This window comes from Gavia stellata, chromosome 3 (genome assembly GCF_030936135.1).
Source record: "Gavia stellata isolate bGavSte3 chromosome 3, bGavSte3.hap2, whole genome shotgun sequence".
Lineage (NCBI taxonomy): Eukaryota > Metazoa > Chordata > Aves > Gaviiformes > Gaviidae > Gavia > Gavia stellata.
This window is the reverse complement of record NC_082596.1, coordinates 12,536,846-12,551,334: the sequence shown is the minus strand read 5'-3', so window position 1 is coordinate 12,551,334 and position 14,489 is coordinate 12,536,846. Positions and strand designations below refer to the sequence as shown.

At 40.9% G+C, this 14,489-nt stretch overlaps 1 protein-coding gene across 4 annotated transcripts in view; it reads left to right on the top strand.

Moving 5' to 3' along the window:
• The window catches only part of NSMCE2 (NSE2 (MMS21) homolog, SMC5-SMC6 complex SUMO ligase), a 131,213-nt gene that overhangs the window by 26,285 nt on the left and 90,439 nt on the right, over window positions 1–14,489 (top strand). For 3 of the 4 annotated variants that reach the window (XM_059815558.1, XM_059815555.1, XM_059815559.1), the window contains one exon: window positions 3,266–3,372. In XM_059815558.1, coding sequence (XP_059671541.1) covers window positions 3,266–3,372 — 107 coding nt within the window. The remainder of the gene's footprint in view (window positions 1–3,265; window positions 3,373–14,489) is intronic. The other variant, XM_059815557.1, reaches the window with a different exon arrangement.

The window sequence follows — 14,489 nt, the reverse complement described above, 5'->3', positions numbered from 1 at the left end:
TGCAAAATGTATAATCTCTGGGTGGTGAGGGTAAGGTCTTGTGGAGAAATGCTTAGTAAACTCAACGTATGCAGCCTAGATAACAACGAGACTTAACTACAGTATGCAACTTTGATGGTATTTTGTGGCAGTAGCTAAAAGCATATGCAGAGAGTTTGGAATGCATTCCTTAGATATAAATTAGAAACAAGATTAGAATAAATTTTGATTAGATAACAGAAAGGCACTGATCCAGCATTTGCAAAGTGTTTGATTTTGGTGTTGAGCTAGGTTGTTGGCCTGCAGAGTGAAAGGTTTGAGTACTTTGGAGAGTTAGCTGGCTTTGTAGCTGGAGTCTGTCTGGAGGATATTCAGCAGATAATGTGGTGACAGTCGGCTGGAAGAGAGACAGTGCCTTGAATCCCTTTACCATCAATCTCTACTGCCTTCCTCACAACTGAAATAAAAGTAGCAGCGGTGCTTGCAGAGTGGGTAATGGACAATGTGTTTTGAATCTCTCAAAAGACTGATACAATTACTAAATTTTGATTCTTCCTCATATTATAGCACTGTTAAACTAACGGGCTGGTGGGATTTGGGAGACTGAGTTGTGGGATGGTGGTGAGTCCTTCTTTTCTAATTCCTTGTTCCCTAGTAAGATCAGGTCAACTGGTGTGTTCTGATGAGTCTATGGTGGAGTCTGTTGTAAGGAAACATTGAAGGTGCTGGGATCCCTGCCTTGGTGAGCTATAGAACTTCACATCCCCGTACAGTCACCCACAGCTTCTCATCATGTGTACCCAAGCTCTGCTCTGCATCTGCTCCTTACCAGGGAGGGGCAGAAGTGCTTGTAGCTCATCAGGGGAAGGGAGACTGTGGTGGGAGGAGAGGAGCCATGCACAGCGGGTTATTGCAGTGTGTAATGTGGGATGACAGGAGTTTTTCAAAGGCAAATAGAATAGCCTGTAATATGTTTCCTTTTAAATCTTGTTCAGGAGATGGGGAGATGAGTGGCTGGGAACAACATGGGAGTTTTCCTCTTAGCTCTCAGCACCTTGGACTATGGATTGAACTGCAGATAGCAGATGGACTCTAGTATCTGTCAAAGAGCAGAAATAGGGAATGGACACCAACTGACCTGTATACAGTCCTTCAGATCTATCTTTATGTCCATTATGCCAATTTTAATATTCCTTCAAGGGCAGGCTATGATCATGCGTCAGTGACACATTCAGCGATTTTCCAGTATATGTAACATACTTCATATGCATGAAAGAACGGCAACAGGGAAACAGCAGTGAACATCACTGAGACTTAAAACAGGCCGGTGGATGGATAGAACAGTCAGGACATGAAGAATGTAGGGCAGGATGTAGTTACCGATAATGTCCCTCTTGCCTGAGCTGTGTCCCACCTCTTTGTTTGAGCTTTATTTTAATGCATCTCTCAAGTTGTGACATTATTATTCTTTATCTAAAGCTTTTTTTAACTTATAGGAAAGATGGCATTAATACAGATCTCTTGGTGTTTTAACAATGCACTTCTCTTACCCTAAAAAAAAAAAAAAAAAAAAAAAAAAGATTTAGGCCACTGTAGTTTCTTTATGCCGTGGATATGATTCATTTTGGCCATGGGAGGAGAATGACAGTTACTTGCTACACAAACCTTTCCTGTGATTCATGGAGTGCCATTTGTGTCAGCCTTGAAGGAGGCACTTCATATGCTTCCTAGCAGGAAGGAAAAAGAGCATGATGATAGTTACCGGATAGGATATGGAAATTGGGTGGGAGGGAAGGGAAAGGGGAGAGGGAAATGCTGGTTATTCAGAAGAAAATTGCAGGAATGCCAAGATTCTGTCTGCAATATCCATTCATCTACTTAATGAAAAATGGATCATACCAGACCTATATATAATTAAGGGAAACATCATGACTGTAATTGCCATGTTCACAAAATAGTATGGCTTATGTAACTTTTTTGTGTAAATATAGCTTAGCGCTTTTCCTTCTGTCTCCTGGATCCGTCAATGTTTCATATGGTATGAAGCTCCTATCCCTGAGTGATGTGTTTCAGCAACAGTTTCAGGTTTTGCTCTCAAGCTAAGACGGCCGCATACAATGCTTTATGTTAGCTTTCTGCAGAGACAAAGTTTTGTTCTCTAACATACTAATATAGTTAGCAACTTAGGAAGTGCAGTAGCTTGCCAGATCAGAAGACATTTTCCTTTCTTCACAAATAAGTAATTTAAAAAGCTATACCATGATTTTCTTCCTAAAAATAACAGCACAGATTGGCTACTTAAACTGCTTGTAAAGAAGAATACTCCATTAAATGACAACGTCTCATGCTGCACAGCATTCTTTGGGACTCTTTTACAGCTTCCAGCTGCCTCCAGCTATTTTCTCTATACCTGGAAACTGCAGGGTAGAAATAAATAGGAGTAGGAGAAGTGGAAACTTACGTTTCCTAATTTCTTTATTTCCTAAATGGGTTAGGGGCTCGTGGCTGGCTGTCCTCCCGCAGTTGGCAGTATTTGGTGTGGTACATGCACCTGCGTCAGGAGATACAGCTGTGGCTGTGCAGCCCTGTAGCATCTACAAAGAGTCCTTATCCAGCTAAACAGATCCACAGCAATGTTAGAATGGGAGAGCAGAGGTGTAGTTAGAGATGAAAGGAGTGAAATGAGGAGGAATGCAGAAGAGAATAAAAGTGGATATGAATTACTAAGCACATGTCCTGTATTCATTGATTTTCACTGGCAATTAAATTTTACTGTTTGACTCACCAATGCTATTCAATCTTCCATTATTTCCTGTCTTATAAAATGCTGGCTCTGTTTTGATTTTGCAGTAGCTATGTTTATTGGGGATAAGGGGTCTAATTATAGCTGTGAACTATACTGTACTGAGAGGGCATTTAAGTTTCTTCTGACTATTTCTGAGGCAATGTGATGAGTCACGAAATATAACTTTTGCAGAAAATATCCTGATTGCTTAATGACTAGGTGTTGGTAGATGAAATTACACACACTCTCTCTTGTTCACATGAAACCAGGGAAGTGTCTTTCTGAGTAAGCTGTTTGTTCAAGTTACCCAAGAAATGTCAAGGTTTACAGTTGCAAAATAGGAAAAAAGTGTATGTTTGAGGAGCTTGAAAACACCTGCTGTGCCTTACAGATGCTTTAGAAATTCACAGCATTAATACTTGTCTTCATATCTGTAAAGAAAAAATGCTGCCTGAAAGTAATACAACTGATCATCCATGTACAAAATATTTTGTTTTGCAGATGATCCAGAGGATGTTAACAGTATGGAAAATGTCATGTTAGAATATGCTGCAATGGACAGAGAACTTAATCATTATATGAGAGCAATTGAAGAAACGGTAAATCAGGTAGACTCACTTCTATTAAGGTTATGAAAACATATCCTTATTTAAATATTGTCTTTTAATAGATACAAATGTTACATTAAAATGACACGTAGTTGGAAAGATAGATCTTTGACAGGTATAAAATACTGAAGTTGCCAGTACAACTATTGATTTTTCTTCCTAGCTCGCACGCAGTGTGATACAGATTCTAGTTACGTGTTCATGTGTTATTCTTCCCCACCAAACTCTTGCACCAGTTGGAATATGGGATGAATAGTGCTTTGGGAATGACTGAGGACTGCGTAGTTAAGACACCTTAGTCTCAGATGATACCTGCTTCACGTATTGCAGGAGATGGAAGCTGCATAATGAATGAGGCAGCTGATTTCAGGAATAAACAAGCATTTGTGGCAGCCAGAAACTGATGAAGCCTGGTTTCCAGTGTATTTCTGCCGCATGAGTTTGCTGGTGCTTTAATAAAGGGTGAGCTTGTTAATTGTTTGCTCAATGACTAGGGTCTCCTTTGCTACCTGACCACTCATTTTTGCAAGAGCTGTCGCGTTTCAGCGCGCTGAGGGGGTTTCTAGCTCGGCGTTGAGCGCGCCTGCAGTTGCAGAAGAGGTGCCGGGGCTATTCGGGTGTAACGCACGCAGCACGGGTTGCGTGAGCTGACCGGGCTCGACGGAGGACGCCGCGGGTTAGGCAGCTGAGCACCAGCTTTCGGAGGACTTCTCCCTCTCCGCCTTTGGCGGACAGAAGGCGACGTCGAACAAAATCCCTTGTCTGTCCCCGCTGCGCCCCGAGGGCCGGAGCGCGGCGCTGGGGGAACGGCGCTGGCCGCCAGGGGGCGCCGCGGCTGCGTTCCCCGCTGGCCGCGCTCTGCGGCGGCCGGGGCGGCGCGGGGGTGCCGCGGGTGCCGCTGCCTGCGCAGTGCCTCTGCGCCCCGCCTCTGCTCGCCGCCCGCCGGCCTCGCCCCGCTTTGCTGGCCGTCCGCGCTCCGCCATTGTCGCGTGTTTCCTCGTGACTGTCGTCCTGTCAGCCCCCTTCCAGTCTCTGTCCCTGGGTCTTGGACGCTGCGTAATCCACTCAGTTCTGTAACCTCGCTGCCCGATTCCAGTGCGCGGCTGCTTTTTCTGCATTCTCCCAGGCTGTCCCTGACCACTCTCTTGAAACAGCTCCTTAGTTTTCTGGTTTCTGATCATCGCAGCCTGGCCATTGACAAGCAAGGTATTGGACGTGTAGGCTCCACAGCAGATCCAGTCATTGAAAGAGTCCATTTCAGTGCAGTCTGTACTGGATCACTTATTTTTTGGGCCGCACCGTGCCTGGAGAACTCAACTTGCGAAGTAACCTGTTTTAGTGCCTGCAAATAGACTTTTAGGTGTCAGTTTTGTTTGGATTTCTCTACACGAGGCAAAAAGCACATCCCTGATTCACCTTCAAGATGTGAAATAGGTGTTTCAAAGCATGAAGGTAGTAGAGCTTTTCAATTCAACCCATCTTGCTATTATCTTGCTATTGTTTTTTGCTATTTTTAAAACAAAAACAGGAGAGCAAAGCAATGCATTTTCCACTAGTTCTATTCTGAGAAATGCCTACGTGGTTTTTATTTTGTAGAAAGGTTTTCCTTTAATAACTTTTAAAAATCATCCTGAGTCAGATGCTTAACTTAAAAAGTCTTCATGCAAATAATTAAATATTACATGTTTAAAAGGAGTTGAAAACTATGCCTATGTCAGCAAATGTTGGACAGCATTAGATACAGTCACTGTTCCCCATGCAGTCTTTAAATACACATTTCAACTCAGATGTCACCATAATTGCAGACCTCTTAGTTTATATTTGTCAGAAATTGGATGGACAAGAACTTTCTCCTTTTATTTGGAATAGTCATGATTTTTAAAGCTTTCCTAGTAAAACATAACATAGTCCTCACGTCATTAGAGATTAATGATGTATATCCAGACTTGAGTGAAACATAGGTTTATATTTTGATTGTAAGCTATTAACTAATTTATGTGTTATTGTTATAATAGGAATTTCAAGTCATTTTCAACAATGCAACTTCTTTCATTGTTCCTATGCATCAGCAAAACACTTTCTTCATCATTAGGAGTATAAAGAGTAAGCCTGTGCCTTCACCAGCAAAGCACTCAAATCCTGTTTACTTCAGCTACATTCACTCATGATCCTTTAAGTTAAGCACAGGTTTAACTGCTTGACTGAAGTGAAGATATTTTTGTGGGTTTAGGTAGGGCAATGATAACATTCATGATTTTTACGATTGGATTCAGCAGCATCTGTTGTGTGCATATCTATGCTTGTGTGCAAAAAAATAAAGTTCTCAGAAGGTTGTTTTTCATTTTTTCCACTTTTTTTCCCAAATGTAGCTTATTTATGTTGTGTCAGAGACGACTCCTTGTTTTGCTAAAACAAGCTCCTTCCCCGTTCTTTCATTCCTAAGGTTTTTAAAATGCAGCTCCAAGACATTTAACACATTTAAGAGTCTACATGGATTATAAAGTCAGTAATGGCTAATCTATTAGCCTCTAGCCACACTTCTCCTATCTCTGTTTCCTACCTCGCTCTAGGGAATTTTCTGTACTTTCCGCTGCCAGCATCCTGAACAAACCTTTCTGAGTAAGAGAAAGAAATGTATATAAGCTTCTGCAGTAGAACAGAGATACAATCTATTCTCTAAAAAATAACAGTGCTTTGTTTTGGAGGATAGCTACATGCCATGTCTCCAGAACTGCCCAGCGTATCTCCAGTTGCCTATCAGAGACAGCTTAAAATCTGCTTCTGGGAAACAGATACTGTTGCTGAATTTAGGACTGCACCTGGAGGTAGCTGTAGAAAGGCTTGGGTTTAAAATAGCCTCCGCTGGCTTGCTCCCTGGTTCCATCTGAATTCCTTACCTGAGGGCTTTCTCTGGGGAGTTGCAGCAGGCCATTCATTTTCACAAGCAGACTGTTTCTCATATACAGTATTAACAGTATTTGTCTCAAGCTGCAAAACAGATTTTATCTGATTATTTTGTGAGTTTGTATGTTGTCATTTCTTCTGGTCTGTAGTTTCTTCATACAGCAGTGAATCTGAAAGTATGTTATATTCTGGGTTTCACCTTCTAACCACCTGCTTGTAGTGAATGTCCAACTGGAAGTTAGCAAGATAAGAAAACAGCGACAGTTAAAATTCCAGATTTATTATTTTATTATGTTTACCTTTAAATGACATTGACAAAAAGATGATATTGTACAACAAAAGTATGTAATGTAAGTAACTAGGAACTAGCATGAGATATAGTCACATGTTTTGAAAAGCCAAGTTTTTTTCTTGATTTAGGCTGCAGTAGGTGGAATACAGAAGGTGAAACATATCAGCATCCTCTTCTGGTTGAATCAGCAGCCTGTTGAGCAAGAAACGAGGAACTGAATCACAGTGTTTCCAACAATAGGCTATGGGAAACCCTTTGTCTGTGGAAACTCCCTGTGCCACTGGATTTTCTTGTACCTGTGTAATGACTGGACTCCTACTGCTGCTGCTTTTTTCATTTTTAGTGGGTATTTTTAAAATAAATTAGCCAATATTCTGGTCCTTTCCATGCAAAGTCCGGACAGCACTCTTATTTTTAGTGTAACAACAAAAGACTAATGGTGCTGGAGTATCTCTTGCGGACTTCTTTATACTCTTGAAGTGGACCCAAGTGATTGGGACCTGCGCTGACTTAGCCAGGTCAAGTGTCCCCTGCTCTGGGAGAGCTCTCAAGTGGCCAGTGCCAGAATATTGTGCCTGCTCTCTCCCACTCACTCTGCTCTCTAGATTAGCAGGGGTGTTGGCAGTGGACTGTGATCACTGTCTCAGCTTTTCAAGCATTTGGCTTGTTTGGACTGTAAAAGCTGGGGTAAATTTTCTGAAGTCCACAGACTTCTCTAGATAAAATGAATTGCAATGTATTGTACGTCTCTCTAGAGAACAAGGAAGACATAACTAGCTTTCTAATGTTGCGTTATTCTCACCTCTCTTTTCTTCTCCTGCAGGGAAAGAGAACTTGGGCTATTTTGGTTTTTTTGCAGGTGAGAGCAAAGTGTTCAATGTGGTAGCGGCATCTCTGGCAAAGATTGCTTAGTACTTCCTCTTGTAAATTACTGCTTTGCCAAACATCAGTCTGGCTTGCTTGAATTGTGTCTGCCTTTTGCTAAGCCTGAGCACTCTGAGGGAGGATAAAATCTAAACCTGAGTGAGGTGGAAGAAAACATAGGGGAATTGTTTAAGAAAAGTTTTAAGAGCCATGTTAAGGAAGGACTGAGAGTGGGAAGAGGCAGCCAGAAGGGTAAAGGACATGGGCTTGGGAAGTCATGAGGTGATATAGACAGATGGGGAAGAGACTGCTTGAGAGAGTGCTAGGAAGGAGGTGGCGTTGAGCTGGAAGAAAAAGATGGAAATATTAGAAGTTGCGTTGGTGCTTGGTTTTATCCCTACTACTGCTACAGCTTTCCCATGTTGTTCTAGGTGAGTCATTTCTATCGCCATGTCAGTGGCTGCTGACATTTTTGTTTTCTGATTGTCCTGCATAGAAACTGATTTGAGCAATTATAACTGTAAATTAGATCAAAGGTAATTACAGTTTGAACAGAGGAAGTGAAATTAAGCATGTTCTTTGTTGGGTTTTAGCTGTAAAACTACATACAACTGACGTAGGTGTATGTCTTGCGTAGGGGTTGAAGTCTGGGTGCATTGGTCGTTCATGCCTGTGTGACTTCACACCTTGTCAAGTGTTCAGTCTTCCTTTGGCAAAGATGAGGAGTGCACCATGTTCCTTATACAAGAGCGTTTTTGTCTCTACAGAATATACAGGAACTACTCTTGCATGTGTTTCGTATTTTTCCCTAGTTCCCTTTAGACTAGTAAGTTCATGGGGCAGGGGATAGGAGGGGGCGTTTGTTCACTTTCTCAGTAATTTAGAGCAGATTACTTAGTATTGGGGTCTGTTGTCTTCATGGCCAAGTGTGTAGGTTTTAATCCTGCAGAGAAATAATTCCCTTCAGTGATGTAGGTCATACTCATTCCAAGTGTGCAGCTTGTGAGTGATCTAAGGAGCATCTGCAGAAAAGGAAAGAATCCTATTTAAAACTGCTGTATAGGAAAGTCCATGGGCTATGTTTGACTCTTCTAAATAAGAAGAGTTCCAATTTCTTTACTTAAAACTCATAATATAATGCTCTAGTGACGTGGAAGGTCTTCTTTGGTCTCAGAAAAACAAAAGGGGCTTAAAGATAACATCTTTGTTACCCGGCTCTGCCAGCATAGCTGTGTTGGCCGTGGGTCCTGTTGGAGAAGGTTCTGCCAATATAGCCAAGTCATCTCTTTTGACAAAGCAAACTAAACCAACAAAACACTTTCTGTAGTGGTAGCTCCACCTGCAGTGTGGGTTTTGAAGGAATAGCAAGGTCAGCCAGGGGATGTGATTCCACCCAGCTCCCATCCGCCTTGGTAGCACAGCTATGGCAGCAGAACTGATGTGATGACCAAGTCCAGTCTGTGTGGCAGGCACTGACACTGTCATCAATGACCTCTGCTGCCTGTTAGAGACAGGGCTGTCACTTAGTTTTCTGTAGAGCTAAGTAATGGGAAGACTATGAATCCCATGGCATTCATGTGTTTTAATTGATTCAGGACTTTCTGCCAGTGACTGGCACTGTGATACCCATTACAGTGTTGTCAGTGAAACAATTTTTGACATGGAACTTCCTAGTTTCATGGAACAAATAGCCTTGTTTGATCCTGATGCTTTCTTAATAAGCACTTTGCTCGTCTTTTTTCTTCTTGCTGCGCTGTCATGACAGCATGTTTTAGGGCAAAATCCACTGATGATATCCATATCTGCAGCTGTGACCTTTACTGTTCCAGCTGAGTTCAGAGCATTTTCTCTGATATGTGCTGTGCATCAGTGTTTCTTGATTCTGAAATCTTGTATGCTAGCCATGAAAATTTTGAGACCTTCTTTTCATCAAAGAAGTCCTCTGCTACACAGTAACGGCTCAGGAAGATGTTTGTGAAATATGCTACCATGAAAATGGGTTTAGTGAGATGGAGATATCTTTTCTTGGGTTGGTAGGAAAAATAAAAGTGCTCTTGTAGTCTTTCACTGCATTTATTCTGACTCTATAATTGTAGAAGCTAGTAAATCTATCTTGAAGTTCACTTACAGCGTACTGAAGTGCACCATCAGCAGCAAGAAGTCAATCCCCTGGTGAAACACATTGTACCTGTGCAGTGTCTTCTCTCCCATCAAACAGTAAATAGATTTATGGAGAACTTGCTTCATCTTTAAAGTTTTTGTTAACAATTGATGTCTCCTTGGGTTTTGTATCTTGAATGTTAACTGGAATTGCTCTATACTGCTTGTTTACTTGCTATCTGCTAATGAAGCCACTTCAGACTGATAATTCATCTTACAGAATAAACAAAATGTGGACATTGGATCAAATCCTTATCATGACTCGGGCAGGATAGTAGAGGAAGATAATATGTGACTCTATAGTTATGCCTTTGCATATATATAATACCATAGGGCTTAATAAAACTTCTACAGGCAAACTTAATTCTGGCATTTATTAGCTATGGAGTTCTTTAACATTTTAAAGTTTCTTCAGTGCAATTTCTTTGATACAATTTATAATCAATAGTGCAATGCTTGCTCTGTCGTACTGCTGTCTCCAAACAGTAATTCAAACAATATTGCACTGTTGTAGACATGTACTCCATTTCCTGCAGAAACTGGGACAAGGATGCATTTCAACACATTTCTAATATTTACTTTCTAATATTTACTTTACTTTTCCTGTCTGTCTCTGTATGTGTTGGGCTAAGCATTTGATGGAAGCCGCTTTTTTATTTTCCCAGAATTAGTAAGCTATGTATATAGTTCACTACAATAATATGTTAGAGTCCACATTTGATGAGCTGCAATAAAAATATTTTTTTAGTGAGCAGTGTATAAAGAAGTAGGAGTAGTGTATGATTTTATGAGGATTAAATAGCACATCCTCAGCAGTGTGTCTGAGTGTCTCAGCAAGCATAAAAACATGTTCTGCGTTTTGGAGACTAAACCCTGGAAACCGTTGCACACGAGCATGGGTTTATTTGACTTCACTGTGGTTATTTACATTTGTCAAGCTAAACATTTTCCTAAATATTTGCAGTGTCAATGCTGCAGTTGCTGAAATGGCCCTTGGCTTGTGTGGCTAGGGCAGGGGCAGCAGGGGCCACAGATGGTTAGCAGAGTGAGGATTTGGGTGAAATGTGCTGGACCTAGGACCATCACATGGAACTGGGAGCTCCGTAGACAGGGTGGCAGCAGGGATAGTATTTAGAATGAAGGTGCCAAAGAAATCCTCAGAACCCCATTGTAATTTGAAAACTGTGTTTGTCATGTTGGGCAGCAGCGCTGCCCAGTAGGTAGTAAACTAGCCTGGGATTAGGGAGGACTGGATACTATTTTCAGGTCTACTAGCAGCCTGTGTGGTTGACCTTGACAAATTGTTTCACTCTGTGCCTTGGGCTATGGTCCCATGTTCATTAATACCACTTCTGTGCAGTACCAAATCACCTGGTAGCACATTCTCATCAAATAAGCTAGATCACATGGTATCATGTTTATACTGGCTGTATGCCGGTTGCAGAAGGACAGACACTACCTGATGGAGCATAACTCTGTGCAAAATTAGAATTGGCAGAGTGGGTTGCACTTAATCAGTGCGTCATGCAGCTGTGGTGTTCTTGATCTTGTACTAGACATACTGAAACTGAATTTACTATCATCTAGTTCAACCACGATCTCAGTCATGTGGACAGCATCCAACATCTCTGTCTGTAAAGAGACTTTTTTTTTTTCCCTACCTGAAGATTTGAAAGCAATTTGAATTCAGTTTTTTAATGATTTTAATACTAAGGATTGTAATTGGCAGTCTGAACTGTTTCTGGAATTCCAGAAGGTCAGAACGGAGAGCAACTGAAAGTCTCTGTGGTTTGGATCCCTGCTATTCTAGGCAATGTCTGCATTTCGGAGTCAACATGAGTTAACTGTGTCTGGCTTAGCTTAGCCTAGAGGAAGAAGATAAAATTATGGAATGTAATGACATTGGTAGGTGTTGAGGTAGATAGCCGGTGCAAATGAAAAGGCCATCTTCATCTCAAATAATAGATTTTTTATTTGTTGTTGTTGTTGATGAAACTTACTACTGGAAACACTGGAGTTGTAGTTCAGTTGATCAGTAGTGAAAATAATCTTTCAAATTAACTATCTCATCTAGAAGGATCCTGCTGACAGTCGAAGGATTTAAATGCTGGGGCTGGGGGGTGGGGAGAGAGCACTAAAGGCTGGATGATTCTCAGCAGCAGGGGTTTTGACTTGAAATTAATTTCTCCTGTTAATTGAACACACCCAAGTTGATCAGTGTCTTTGGGGAGACAGTTCTGTAATGCCTTCCATAAAATGTCTCTCTCCAAATGTTCAGTGTTGTTTTAATTACTGCAATTGTTTCCAGAGATTATATGTGTATGTTGGGTATTTTAATATTCCTTCCCCAAAAGTTTAAATGTTAGGTCACTCATTTGAAAACATTTACTCTTTCTCTTAGTATGCTTTTTAACTGACCTTATCAATAAAAATATTCAATTACACAGATTTTCCTGCTGCAAAATTTGTAGCAGCTTTATAATGAATCACAGATAAAATGTTGCTTGCAGCATTAACTAGATCACACTTTTTCATGGGTGCTACTACCATGAATTTGTTTTTGTTAAAGAATTTCAGTTAAGAAGGAGTTAGTAGAAGTTGCTACTCTCACTCCTAGCTTCCTCATAAATTATATTATTTGGGACTTTTTCTCGGTCAGCTATGCAATACCGGGCGTAAGCAGGAGTGTGCATGCAACATGTTACATGTCGTTTAGAATGTACCAAATTCTTGCGACTTCATAATAGGGATAGTTCTGGATGTTTTAACTTATACAGAACTGCATATTTAGGGCCTTTGTTAAAATGGAAAGAACTGAAGGTTTGTGGAGCATTTCTTTATTTTATTTTTTGATGTTGGGAGTTTAAGAGCAGCTTTTTGATGTTTATTTCATTAAATTATATAATGGATTTCTCATGATTTTTAACACATGCACTCAACCTGTTCTGCAAATGTTGAATTGTCTTTCTTTCTCACCTTTCACATTTCTCCTGTTGGTGGGAGGTTGTGCTTTGATTTAAAAGAAGCAGCATGACTTCTTTGTGTTTGTGATTTGTTGCAGTATGTAACTATGCCTATTTTAATGCCTACTGAAATAAAAAAAAAAAAAATCTGCTTAATAGTACATATGCATTTTATTATCTTTCCAACTTGAGGTAGAGGTTTCAAAAAAGACCTAAATCCTGCCAGAAATCAATACCAGATGTCACGGTATCTCCCAAACATGGCCCCATTGTTGATAACCTACTGTCAGTTATAAACACTGTGCTTGATAATAAGGGTTGGCAAGTTGGACTAATTTCTGGGCTCTCATCTTATTTAACAGAGCTAAGTGCATAGCCTGAGTAAGCTGATTTAACCAGCTGAAGTATTTCTTTTATCCTTAGACTTGTGTGTTAACACTGACAGTGAACAAAAAACATTTTAAAAAAGACTTAAGAAAATAAGTGTGCACATCGGATACACTCAAAACTTCCATGTAAAGTTCCCACATTAACAGGTACTCACACATACTACGCCTGATAAATTCCACAAAAACAGAGAAATGAAAAGCTCAGTGATACTACTGCTGTTAAGTCCTCTGGCTCTTTTCAAATGTTTGTGCCTTACTGCATTGCCACTGCTTCTGGATGAACAATTCACAGTGTTTTTTCAAATAGATACTCATCCTCTGTTCAAAGCTGTTACAATGCTATTTTTTCCCTAGCAGCCTGTTGTGTGGGGAGAGGATAGGATAGTAAGGGCTTGGATGCAATGGTGAGTTTACAAGGGTTGCTGAGAAGATGACAACTCCAGTAGGGAAAACTTACGGGGTGTGGTTTTGTGGTGTGTGATGATTGTTGTAATGGTGAAGCGTGGGCTGTAGATGAAATGTTTCTCCATGGATATTTTTATGCTTAGTTGGAGGTGATCAAGGGATACAGGTAAAGGCTGGGCTGCACTAGAGGCAGTTTGGTCCAGTTCAGAAAAACTGTCTATTGAAACAGGGCGTTTCTGGACTTAGCTATTAACAACCCCACTGTACGCCCTTACTCCCCGCAAAACAACCCCACCTTCCCCCACTGCTGTCTGCTAAATTCCACTAACTACTGGGGCCACAGCCCTCGTCACCTCTTCTCCCCGGAGTCACGTTGATTATGTTCAGTTTGGTGGGCAACTCCTCTTCCTCTTCCCTTGCTTCCCCTCGTATGTAGAATCCCTTTATCATCCTCTTTGGACCAAAACGAGGTGGCATGCACTTGGAGAAGACTTGCAGAAGCATTGCCTTTTCTCTCATCCGCACCCGTGCATTATATTTTTCACCAGACAAAATCTGACAGCACAGTGGAGATCCTGTTGAACAGTCTCTTAAGAGAATCTGGCCCATCAGTTGGATTTGCACAGAGCTGCCCCATCAATTATAATGATGTATGTCTCTGCTAACCCTTTATGAGCTAATTAGGCCCGAGTATAGCTAGTCATCCTCCTTAATCTACCAGTTAGGTTTGCATATGCCTGGCCTCCTTCATCAGTCAGGCTTGTAAACATGTGTACAGACAAATCCCATCAACCAGGTTTATACGCACAGCATAGATAACTATAGTTGTAATGTGTATTACAGCTCAAAGTGAGTTTACATTCAGCCATTTCAAAACCCCGCAAAACTCAAACCCAAACTCCTTATATTAGTCCCTCATTATACTAGTTCTTTTCAGTACTTACTTGTCTGTTAAAATTTTAATGGAAGGACAGTGTTTTATGGTAAGGAGAAAATCCTGCTAAAGCAAAAAGCACCTATAGAGGATGGCAGGTGTGGCTTTACTTCTGTTCAAGGAGAAACTGCCAGTTAATTCAGATAAGAGGTGACTATAATAGCAGTGTGTACAGAAGTGCTTGTTCACAATGTGTCACGTAAAAA